The 12,623-nt window shown below is 38.7% G+C and overlaps 1 protein-coding gene across 1 annotated transcript; it reads right to left on the bottom strand.

Moving 5' to 3' along the window:
- Positions 1 to 2,712: 2,712 nt before the first annotated feature.
- Positions 2,713 to 5,111, bottom strand: klf2b (Kruppel like factor 2b). Its single transcript, XM_014981806.2, has 3 exons — positions 4,741 to 5,111; positions 3,693 to 4,599; positions 2,713 to 3,574 (listed from the first exon to the last, which is right to left on the bottom strand). The coding sequence occupies exons 1-3, from the start codon at positions 4,810 to 4,812 to the stop codon at positions 3,399 to 3,401; spliced, it is 1,155 nt and encodes a 384-aa protein (XP_014837292.2). The 5' UTR covers positions 4,813 to 5,111; the 3' UTR covers positions 2,713 to 3,398.
- Positions 5,112 to 12,623: the final 7,512 nt, after the last annotated feature.

Below are 12,623 nucleotides of genomic sequence, written 5' to 3'. Positions count from 1 at the left end.
GCTGCAAAAACAATACCTTGTTGCCATGGCGACATGTCAGTTGTCTAGAAATAAAAAAAATCTTTCTAGCTGCTCGATGGTCCAAACATGCAACACCTCGACCAAATAAATTTGAACAAAAGTATCAAGACTAACAGGGGTACTCCAACATAATAATAATGAATTTAATTTGTAACACTTTTCACTAACAAATCTCAAAGAGCTACGCACATTTAATCACAGAGAATAACAATAAAAAAAAACTCAAGTGAAATCAAAGATGAAATGTTTAAAAAGAGCGGTGAAATTCATCAGAGAAAAATAAGTTTGAAAAGAAACTTTCTTTATTGTTACAGAAAATAAATGATCAAGAAAGGCTTTTAAAAATACATTTAGTTTGTTTTTAAGGATGCATTAATATTTTTAACCTGGAATTGGAAGAAGTAGCTTGAAGTCACTGTAAACTTTCATGAAATGATGTTGCACATTTCATGATGTAACAAAGTGGATGAATAATGAGAAAATATTAATTTGTCTTGAGGCCAAATAAACAACCAGCTGTATCTATATTAAGCTTATTTTTTATAGTTGTCCTTTATCTGTATTTTTTTAAATAACATTTAAAAAGCTGCCATGACTTCATATTAGCACATTCTTTACTGAACCTAATCGAGTTTTTCTCCAGTGCTTTCACTGTAAAAACTAAAATTATTTTTACAGTGAAGGTGTCGCCCACAAGTTTGCATGCTCTCATCACTGGCTTGAATTTCATGGTTTTTATATTTTTAGTTTTTCCTTTTTCATTCTGATAAAACAGTTTTTTGCCGCCATGAGAGAGACTGACATGTCGATCCACCGGGTCATGTCTGCATCTTTCAAGTTGACAACAGTTGCCAACTCAGCAACTTTCTTTCTATATTTAGCAACATTTTAAACAAAAAAAAATCAGAATTGGCAGGTGATCAGTCAGAAAACTACAATCGGTGCACCACTAATTAAAGTAGCAAATTCAAATCCAAAGAAATCTTCAACTGACTATGGCTTTTCAGAATGTAGAATAAGTGTCTATTTGTGCACAGAAAACAGCAACAGAATTTATTTTTAAAAATTTTGTACAAGTTACAGAAGGAATGTAAACTCAGACTGAGTTTATTGGGAGCAGTGATGGTTTAAAGTAAGGATCTGCGGTTATGCTCCTTTGTGCACCAAGGATGGAGTAATATGTCAGTCAAGTCACTTCTCCTGTGTCTGCTGATCTCAATAATTTAAATCTAAATTAATCAAATTCTGATGAAAAGAAGGTCAGATTTTTTTTTGTTTGTTTTTCTGGGGTTTTTGACTGTTTGGATATCTAATTTGAAGCGACATTTGGACAAGACTCAATATAGGATGAACCAGAGACACATAAGATGAACCATGTGCAAACTCTCATTCCTAGAGACAATTTTGACCTTTAACCTATTGTGCATTTGATTGTGGGAGGAAGCCAGAGTACCCAGAGAGAGCTGGGAAAACATCCAGAGAGAGTCAAACCCAGAACCTTCCTGCTGCAAAGCTGCACTGTGCAGACAGTAAGGAATACTTAAGCAAACATTAGTTGGGGGATTTAATTCTGCATGTATACCTGATTAGATCAGAGAGAATCCACAATAAATTCAAGCTTCTGCACCCAAATCTTGTTTTTAAAACTCATTAGTGTTTTTATGTTCTAAAATAAAATAAAATAAAACCTTCAATTCAATATATTTACACCCACAATGAGTGTCCAGTGTGTCAACTTCTCTCCTTTTCTCTGTATTTTTATGGATGTTTGTCAAGCAGCAGTAAAACTGCAGTGAGATGATCTGAAGAAATTGATTTTATTTACTCTCCACCTGTTGCAAGTTACTTAAGATATTTATTTCTATTTCAGAGTTTATGCAATAAAATTGGAACTAAAAAAGTGAAATGAGAGTGATACATTTGCATCTTTCACTGTAGATATTTTTGACCTAGTAGGCACTTCCCCTTTTAAAAAAAAAAAAAAATATATATATATATATATAAATATATATATTGTAAATTTTTACATGTCGATGGAAACGTTTCATATTACTTGTTTGAAATGCTGTTTTTGGGGCTTTTCTTACATTGAATTTCAGGTGAAGAAGCTTTGAAAGCAGTCATCTATCTTCTCACAGCTGCCATCTGGCTTTGATACGCGCTCTCAATGCAGGCCTTCATGCAGGAGATACAAATGCTCACTGACACCGTATGTATAATATGAAGCCTGGACCTGGATACTTTGAAACTGTAGTGCAGAGCGACTGTGTGTAATTGTAGTATTAAGGCGCTTTGATGTCCTACTATAATTTCTACCCATCTGAAAGGGAGTCTAAGGGCTCCCTGATGAGGGTTTGCTGTGCCCCTCTGTCCAGACGGCTCCTGGCCTCACTCTGTAATTATGAAAATGGAGTGTTTGTATTTATAGGCTAAGCCCACAAGCGGCTACCCTTCTCTGTCTTGCAGCTGCAAAACATCACTGGAAATCGAGTTGCCCTCCAGTTTTAAAAGTCAGCATCTTCTATGGCGAGCCGTGTATTTACTTATGTGGGTGACAGGGTAACCTGCAGCTCTGCTGGGTGCGCCTATTTTCAAGCACAGTTGTGAAACCGTATTGAGTGGGTGGATGTGGTTAATCAAAAACGAGTGAGCAAGGTGGATCTGAAATGACTAAGTTCACCAGTCAGAGAATTATTTTTTTCAAATCTGTTCTTTTTAATATTTACAATAAATACACATTTTTTACAGTATAAAATCCTTGTACTTATTTATATAAATTTAAGTAAAAAATAATGCACAGGACGTCAAGCCCTGATAGTGTACAGAGGGGCTGGATCCAAGAGTTTCACACAGAGAAGAAGAAAATAAATTCCAAATAGGATTAAAATAAGTCAAAAAAGGCAGTTCAGACACATGAGGCAGTTTAAATAAAACATTGTCTCTGCGCTTGTTAGGCAACTGTATGTGCATATTACCCCTGTCAACAAGAACACTTACATTTTTTGGCCACGTCGTTCTGTTACAAAGAGTTTTACAGTAGCACAGTCATAGAAAGGCACTTTTGTGTCAAACACAGCGTTCCAGTTCTGTCAAGGAAGAGTAGTATATACAGGGCCAGCCCCTTCTTGGTCTGCCTGCTCTTAAGCAAACAAAGCTTTTCTAAAGCTTTCTTTATACAACCAAAGTAGTACCAGCTACATTATTAGAAAAAAAACATACACTAAAATGTTTTAATTCAATATTTTATATGTATTTATATAAAAAAAACTGAATTTGGCCACATGGAGAGCATTTTAAATAAAAATACAGCTGAATCACAATACAAAATAATACAATCCCCCCTTTGTGAACACCCCAAAGTCCTCTGCTGAGCTCCTTCACATGTGTCTCTTCATGTGAAGCGCCAAATGGTCAGACCTGGAGAAGGCGCGCTCGCACAGGTGGCACTGGAAGGGTCTGTGTCCGGTGTGTTTACGGAAATGACGGGTCAGCTCGTCGGAGCGGGCGAACTTCCACCCGCAGCCTTCCCAGCTGCAGTGGTATGGCTTCTCACCTGCGTGGAAGAAAAACAAGAGGAGTGCTATTAGTAGGAGTTTTATGTTTGGATCATCGTGCGTAATTTGCGCACAAAAGCTGTAAAGTGATGAGGAGGAGAGGGAGAGGAAACGTACCAGTGTGAGTTCGCAGATGTGCCTTCAGGTGTGAGCTCTTGGTGTAGGTTTTACCGCAGCCGGCAAACGTGCAGGTGTGCGTCGCCGTACGCTTCCGCGGCCACGTACGCCTCCCTCTCTTGGGCTTGGACTCCAGCAGCTCCAGCGGGGACGACGGCGGCGTGAGCATCACCCTCTGCGCGCCCGCGGGCTGCAGGCTGAGACCCTCGTCGTACATCCCGAAGCCGGGGTGCGGAGCGTGGTAGGGCATCTGCATCTGCGGGGCCTGCGGGTGGTGCTGGAAGGACGCCGCCGTGTGGTATTTCTGCTGGAAGCACAGCTGAGCCTGGCAGTCCGTGGCTTGCTGGTCGTCGGGGCTCAGCGGCGGGGTCATGCTGCTGGCCGCCCGCGGGGAGATGGCCACCCGGGGCTGCTCGAAGGACATCATGCACGAAACGTTGCCCTCTTGCTTGATCTTGTTGCAGCTCTGAGGGACCATGCCCATAACGGGGCCGTAGCTGTCCATGGCTGGCTCTATTTTGATGTTGTCCGGGCGGGGGAACGGCGCCGTGTTGACGAAAAATCTCCCCTGAACGCCGGGGTTGCGCGTTACGCCGTAGCCGGCGGGTCCATCGGAGCGGAGCAGCTCCGTCATGAGGCTGGCACCGTAGGGAGGAGGCGGAGAGCGGTGGTCCTCGGCGGGATACTGCGGCACGGAGTTCCCGGTTGTTGTGTACATGTTGGGATCAGCTGTGCCAACGTATTCCACCGTGCTGTCTGATCCGGTTGTGTTGGAGAGAATAAAATCCAGATCCAAGAAATCGCTCAGATCCTCGTCGTCCTTTTTGCTCTGACAGTCCAGGGTTTGTACCAGTTCAAGCATGGAGCAACTTGTAGGTGGGAGTTTGTCCATGTCTCCTTTCCACCTCTGCGGGGGAAAAAAATAAAATAAGAATTAGACATTAGAAATACATTTTTACAAGTTAAATCTCGCATTTCTTGCTTCTTTAGCGCATAAAAAAGTAGTTTAAGTATTTAAAAACATCTTGCAAAATGAGTGAAAACTTACATTTTCCCAGCTTTTTTCTCTTTGGTTCGAGAACGTCGAAAATGAGGGCAGCATCACTCCTGACAAGGCCATCGTTTAGGGTGAAATAACACTAAAACTTATTATTTTTGGTTAAAGTTAAGCGGAGCGGCAGCCGCGCCAGAGTTTAAGGTACTTTCACGGTGTCCCCCTCTCTCCACAGCTGCGCTTCAAACACATGAACACAAGTTTAAAAGTGGTAGGAGGTCCTCCCCGACCTTATAACTCTCCAAGCGGAGATCGCCTGGCCAATTGTGAGAGCTCAGGAAACAACGTAAAGTTTGGTAAATTTAGCGCTTTATAAAGCAGTGCGGGCTGCCGGGCTCAGTGTGCTGTGTGACAGGCACGGCGGAGCAGCCCTATAAGAGGATGCTGACGCAGAAAGCGCCAACCCACCTTGTAAAAAAAAAATGTTTCAGGACAAACAGACAGCCTGTATAGCAACCATAGATACTTACGTAATATGCGCAGAAGAACAAGTCTGATGACAGAAACCGCCGCAGGACAAGACGCACTAACAGCATCATTTATAAGCTGTCAGTTGTTCGTGTAATCATTACCCCACAGGAATGAGGCTTTCAGGTGTACACTAATTAGGTTTTATTTAATCTGAAGTTATGCGAGGAAAGATCTGGAAGAAAAATGGCTTTCTGTAATTACGCAATCATGAGACAACACAAAAACATCTGAAGACATTTTTAATGCAGGGAAATTAGTGTTAGTTATGAAACTTATTTTATTTATAAAGAAACATACAAGTGTGTAAAAAATATTGTTTAACAATTGCTAAATGATTGTGACGCCGTTTGTCTGTAGCTACGGGGCTAATGCTAATGTCCAGCTTGCTAGCAATTGATTAAAAAATAATTTCCGCTCAACTATGTTTGTTTTGCTTAATGGTAGCAACATTAGCTGCTTTTTGGGTAATGAGATTGTAACTAGCGTTAACCACGGTTAGCGCTAGCTTCTTTGTATAATGTTCCTGATGGCATAAAACTTTCTGGGTAGCAAATCCTACTAAACAGTTTGCTTAGGCTACAACCAAAGCTCATTCAGCTGTTAGCTAACCTTGTTTTTCAAGTTTAGGTTGTATTAACAATCACTGTCACGCCAACAAACCTTGCAAGTCTGCGAGTACAAGAATTAAATTTGTCCAACTTCAACTTGTTTAGCCACAGTGCGAATGGTAAAGTCAAACTTGCTACCAATCCATAAAAAAATAATGAACTATATTTGTTTTTTCTATACATTAGGCTCACTAGTTGTAAAATTCCAACATTAGATACTTTTTTGATAATTAAAGTTATAGTTTTAGACAGCACTAATGCTGAAGACGACCTTGCTGGTTAAGCTCATTTGCTATCTTTATTTTTCATGTTTGGGTTACAAGTATTAATGACTATATCAACTTGGATCCAGTTTCAAGTGAAAATATCTTAGCACATTTGAAATGAGGAAAAAAAACTATATTACATAGCTTTTCAGCAAGATAAAAGCTTGTTTTAAATCAGTAACTCCAGAATATTGATTTTAAAAAGTACTAGTTCCATTACTGAGAAGGGCATTTTTTGCAGTGTAGACCATTATTATTTCGTCATTTAATTGCAAAACAATTTTTCTTTCTGTTTATTTTATTGTGTTTTAGTTATTAAGCTTCTAGTTTCTTTATAAAGTTTCAGGTAAGACCTGTTCCCCAGTGTTAACAAGAGCATTTTAAGGACTTGCCTTTAATACTGTGCTAATTCTCTTTTTATAGTGTAGGGAGAGCGGCCATTAGCAGTGTCTCATCCACCTGCTTGGCGCGTCTTGCTCTCGGCTCATTATCATTAATGGAAGATGGCTTTTTGTTCCCTCACAGCGGGCTTGTCCAAACAGGCGCCAGGATCGTCTGAATCGGTTTTCATCGCGCTTTTTCACGCTGGAACCTCTCGTGATGTAAACATGATTTAGGGTAACATCTCTTTCAGGTGTAAATGGCGGACTTTTAAGGGGAACGCGGTGTCAATTGGGGCTACATTTGCATCACAATAATCGACTCGCTTGTCCGCTTGTTGCTATTTCTGCAGAGGAATCTGGTTTTTGACGAGGAAGAGGATGGAAGAGTTGTTTGGTCAGCAGGAAAACCGTTTCATTGCCTGCTGCTGCACGACTTATTTTTGTCTGTTTGCTCTGGAAACTCTCATTTCAAGCCCGAGCTTCAATCCAAAATGCTTTTTTAAGAGTACAATGTATATCTAGATCAATGTTAATAATATTCACATAAAATGAATAAATACTAAAAGATGAACCTCAATAAATTCCCCAAGGACATGATAAAATTTATATTTAAACTCTTGTGGAAAGGATAATAATAGTAGAAATTAATATTAAATATTTCTATATTTAAGTGATGATTAATCAGATTTTTCTATGTCTGGAAATTAAAGTGATGTATTTGTCCAAAATAGTTGATTAACCTTGTATTTTTGTTAAATTATATTAAGAAAAACATGGTTTTCTATCCAATGAAACAGGACACCATTGGTCTGCTCAGGCGATGCATAACATCCTAAACCACAACACTTTTTCCTCCATGTTTTACAACAAGTATGTTTTTCTTTTTTTTTTTAACTTGGAATACTCTAATTATTCCTTACTTTAGCTTCATTTGTCCAATGAACATTATTTCAGATGTTTTACTGTCTCTTTTCTCTGCTCTCCGTGTTTGTTTTCTTACAAAGCAGAAGTTGCACACCTCCAATGAAAACTAAATTGTGCAGCACTTTTTTAAATATTGGGTGTGCATTTTCACATCACCGTTATGAGGGCCTTTTTTTTTTTTTAATTTTTTTTACATCCTTTAGTGACATTTTTGGATTTTTGGACACTTGTTTTAGCATCTTGTAATCTGCATTAAGGGTAAAAAGCCAGACCTGGGTTTTTTAGCAGCTATTTCCGTAAAGTAAAGTATCTGATTTTCTCTTTTGAAACTTCTTTAAATCCCCTGCCAGTCTCCCAAGCTGCTGCAGGAGTCTTTTTGAAGGCCTCTGATGTTACAAGTTCATTCTCACTTCAACAGAAACACACCAAATTAAATGTCTGCAAAATGCTAAGTAATGATGATCTAAATATGAAACATCAAAATATTATTCAGTGTTAAGTGTATTCCTCGTAAACAAAAGCATTTTTTAAAACATGTTTCTGTATGAATTTTCTGAGTATTGTTAAAATTGAAATATCTAATTGTTCAAGTACGTTCAATGCTGTTGGATCGTTGTAAAATTGTTTAAATGTTTGACTTCCAAAGCCTTTTATTTGTTTATTCCAGAAATTATTGAAAAGTTTCTATATAAAGATATAAAAACCTATTAGAGGAAGTGAAACAGAGTCAGCCTATAAAGTGAAACAGAATGAATGTGCCTGCTGCTGCTGCTGCAGGTACGGCGTGCAGCCATGATGCGTTGCTGACCTGGGCTCGTCCGTGTTGCTCACATCCACGTGACGGACGCATCACCTGTCATCAGCCTGTCATGTCCAACATGGCCAGTAAACTCTGTGAGTGCAGCTGTTTGGTTTCCACATCCTGATGCTTGATCTGCACTGAGTTTTCAGTGGAAAGTGCGTCACACAGAGGGAGTCCAGTAAGGCCTGACAGGAAACAGTTTTTTTATTTGGCCGGCCTGATGGTCGAACCCCTGACCGCTGAGTCTGACCCCAGTTTTTGCCACAACCCTCCTCTGTTTGCTACTAGTGAGAGTGAGCACTCTCACTTCCCCTTTTGCACAACTACCTTGAGTACTTTAAAAAGCTCTATAGTTCGAATTTAGGGAACTTAATCTCTTGCTGAACTCTTGCTGTCATCTTGTTTTATTAACCAACCCAGATCTGTTTTACTCAAAGATTCTTGAGCAATATTTTAGATATTTTTTGAGGTTAAGTGAGAAGTTTTTGTTTGCTGTGTGTCAGCAGCTCCTTCATCACGTACAACTAATAGAATAACTTTAACACTAGTCATGAAGGAGTTTTAAACTGATCAGAAGTTTCTATACAGTCATCAGGGATGTTGATGTCAAAATAATTTCAGGCTTTGAATGATGCATATATGACTATTCAACATATAACTTAATAATTTTTTTAAACAAAAAAAATTTGAGCACATGTTTGAAGGTCAAGAAATCAAGAAATGTTTGAAGGAGTTCCCCAAACCAACTGCAAGCACGGTGGTAGCTGTATCATGGTATGAGTATATTTTAAGGGAAAATGTAAATTTATTGTGTCAAAATTACCTCCTCACTAATATTTTCTTAAACATTCCTGTATCTTTTTTATGTTCAAACACCCAATTTGATCCCATGTAGTTTCATTCATTTGGCAACGATTCACCTACACAGAATCACAACACAGCTGCCGTAATTCATTCACAATTTAAGGTTTTCAGACATGAAGAACCTATTAAAAGTCAGGCCCAACCATTGGAAATTAGATTTAAGTCTTGACTTTGACTAGGAACCTGCACCACTTTCTTTTTTTTTTCTTTTTGAGCCTGTCAAGAAGAGGGGATTATCCGCAGTCTCAAAGTTGAAGTTTCTAAAGTGTAGGTGTTTCTACAGTGCAGACACTGATTGGCTAGTTCCAGTTACCAAAATCCTACAGAAACCTTCTAGAAATCACTCATCTGTAGTGACTGTTTTAAAAAGTTGTACAAGAAAATGAGAAGTTATGGATACAATCTTTTGGCTAAAGGTTAATTTAAGCAACATTATTTTTGAATAATTAAATATTTATTTATTTATTATTGATTTTCAACTACTAATGTCAGTTTCAAGTAATTTCAGCAACCAAAACAGATTTTGTTCTTTATAAAATTTAATCAACATTTAAATATTTATTGAAACATCTCCGAAAAATAGCTACCGTTAGCAGGAGTGGACAGTGTGATTCATCTCAATACTCTTATTTTGAAATGTAAACCGGATGTTCTATGTTAAGACAAGCGGAAAGAGAAGTTTAAAACGTGGCTAATGTCGGACCGGCTAACATAATCTGCTTGCCTTTATTATATCTACGTGATAAAATAGTAAGTCTTCTGATGCCCTCGGTTTAAAATGCGTATTTACCAATTAAATTACTGAAAGTACGATGCCAGAGAAGTAAGCTAGCGATATTTAAAAGAAAATAAAAAGTCAAATCGAATACGTTAATTTCGTTTCCTGTAGAAACGCCTACGCTGACTTGCTCGTCCAATCGTATTGCGCCTGATTTTATTCGTCCAATCAGGTGCGGCTATTGAGGAAAGCCTTCTTTTGGAAACGCCTACTTCGTCCGCAGATGTTCAAGGGTGAACCATAGACATAATATAAACTATATTATTATTAAGATATTAGGATTATATTATGTCTGTGGGGTGAACCTCACACACCATCACGTTACTACACCGATGTTTAGATGTTTCTTCAGGTCTGGCAGCAATCAGACCTGGATGTAGGTAGTTAAATTATCCCTATAAATGTTGATAATTAAGGTAGATTCATTAATTAACCTTTTTTTACACAAAGAAAGTGGTTTGAATAGTATTTTTTCCATTAATAAATTAAATTGACAGATTTTTCTTTTAAGCATTGAATTGCATGTAAAAAATGTATGATGATCTGAAAAATCATAGTATTAAAAAATCCAAATTACTTATTGTGTGACTTTGCCGATAGCTCAGATGGGGAAAAAACCCAGTAACTTGGCGGCTCAAGTGGGAGCTCTCCGTAATTTGAATGACGTTTTGTGAGCCAGGTTTGTATTTCACCCTGTGCCGTCACTTCCTGTGAATTAATGTGCATGACCGGTGAGATAATTTTATTTTAGCAGTCAGAGCCTCAGATGTAGAATGGGTGGGACGCCTTTCTGAGCGCAGCAGCCTTACTTAAAACATGTTCTCAGTGGAGGTTGCACACAGAGAGAGAAATTTGTAAGCACTTCATAAAGAACTGATGCACCTTCAAAGGGAGGTCAAAGGTCAGAAACAGGACAAATACCTTGCTAATTGTGAGGATTCAGACCCTCTGCCTGTGTAGTTTTTTAGTCCCATCTGCAGCGGAACCTTTGAATGAGGATGAGCAACATTTCTAGAGAAAATTCAGAGAATCCTTCCCTTAAACTGACATTTGCACAACATTTTTACCATTGGGTAACCCGCACTATTTCATAACTATAACATCTACTTTCTATTGTTGCTTCTGCTGCCTTATCTTTAGCATTAACCAACTTATCAGCAAGTTGAAGAGTTGACAAGAATGACAGGTAGTTGGAGTGCTGAGCAGCCTATGTCTACCTTTTCCTTCAAAGTAATCCTCTTATCTTTTTGATGCGGTCGACCTAAAAAAAATAACTTTTCTGTGAATAAATGCCAGGGGTCATCTACTTCTGTTTTGGGCGTAAATATTTTAAGGTTTCACTTTAAAAACTGCACACACAAAGCAAAAACGCAAACGTGGCTTTCCAGGAATTAGAAAAGAAGTGTGATATTTAAATCCAACAGTGACTAAGGAATAATGGATAAATTACATTAATCTGAAATGTCAATCTGATGGATTTATAAGAGCACATAAAGTATTTACAGATTTTTTTTTTTGTTTTCTTTATAACTCTTAACCGTTTCAGTTGATCAAACTAATTTTATATTGGATAAAAGTGATAAAAAAAAAATTAAATGTGGTTTTGATTTGTTATAAGGAGTCCAAAAATAATCCAGAAAATCTTAAAGTCCACCCATCAGTATAACCTGAAGCAGAAACCCACCTTCGCTTACAAACGATGAAGGTTTTAGAGAGGCCTAGTCAAAGTCTGGACTTAAATCCAGTTGTTGTGTCATGACCTTAAACCGTCCTTTGTGGTTGAGTTTTAAAAAAAATCACCAGAGTGGATCAAAATTCCTCCAGTGGGAAGTGAAAGACTAATTGACTGCAGCTGTTTCTGCCTGTGGCAGTACAACCAGGACTAGGGGGCAATTACCTTTTGTCAATGAAATGAATTAAATCATCATTTAAAAACTTTTTTTTTTTGTATTTACGCAAGTTAACTTTTATGAGAGAAGTTGGTTTGACGATCTGAAACATTTGAGAAGAAATCTGTAAGGGGGTACATACTTTTTCAGGGTTTCCCCCAGAAATCTTGCTAAGCCCAGTGCTCGGGGTGCTAGGGCAGACCTTCAGCTGCCCGCCATGTTTTTGAGGTAAAACATGTTTATAGTTGACAGGAAATTTGAAAATATCACTTGATAGTTATGTGTTATTGGTAGACGAGAAAAGTAATACCTAAACACCAACTATAAAGTCAATAAAAAGGCAATCATTAAACAAAAACTAAAGTAAATTAATGCTAAGCCTGGTGGCCCGCCAGGCTTATAAGACCCTGAGGGAAACCCTGCTTTTTCTCAACACTGTAAAGGTTTTAAATGATAAAAAAAAAGTGTTTTCGTCCAAGTACTTGCTCCAAAGTGTTGTAATGTTTCATCATGCAGGAGGACTCATGTTCTCCATGATGAAACCTCAAGTTGTCAGTCTAACATTGAACTGCTTAATTTCATTTAATGAACCCTGGCATGCCTCACGTCTGTGTCATTTCGGCAAGCTCTTCATCACTTTGGACACCTCAGCCTCATGCACTCCGGCGTACGTGGAAAAACAGCGTGAGAGAGGCAGCAGCGGTCCTGCTGGACATCCTGACTGAACAAGAGTCAGTGGGAGTTTGAGGCTGACTGAGATCCTGCCCTGGTCTCAGAGCTTATATAGCCCAGTTATTTTTAACCGCCCACCCCTTGCTTATTACAGCGCTTTCCCCCCTGAAACATTCAGGAAGCACGTTCGGCTCCTTTTCCTGCTCACATGCGGCCAGAT

Source organism: Poecilia mexicana, unplaced genomic scaffold (genome assembly GCF_051168715.1).
Source record: "Poecilia mexicana isolate PSO_F unplaced genomic scaffold, ASM5116871v1 scaffold_17, whole genome shotgun sequence".
Taxonomy (NCBI): Eukaryota; Metazoa; Chordata; class Actinopteri; order Cyprinodontiformes; family Poeciliidae; genus Poecilia; species Poecilia mexicana.
The sequence above is the reverse complement of the archived record's forward strand: the minus strand, read 5'-3'. Positions and strand labels throughout refer to the sequence as shown.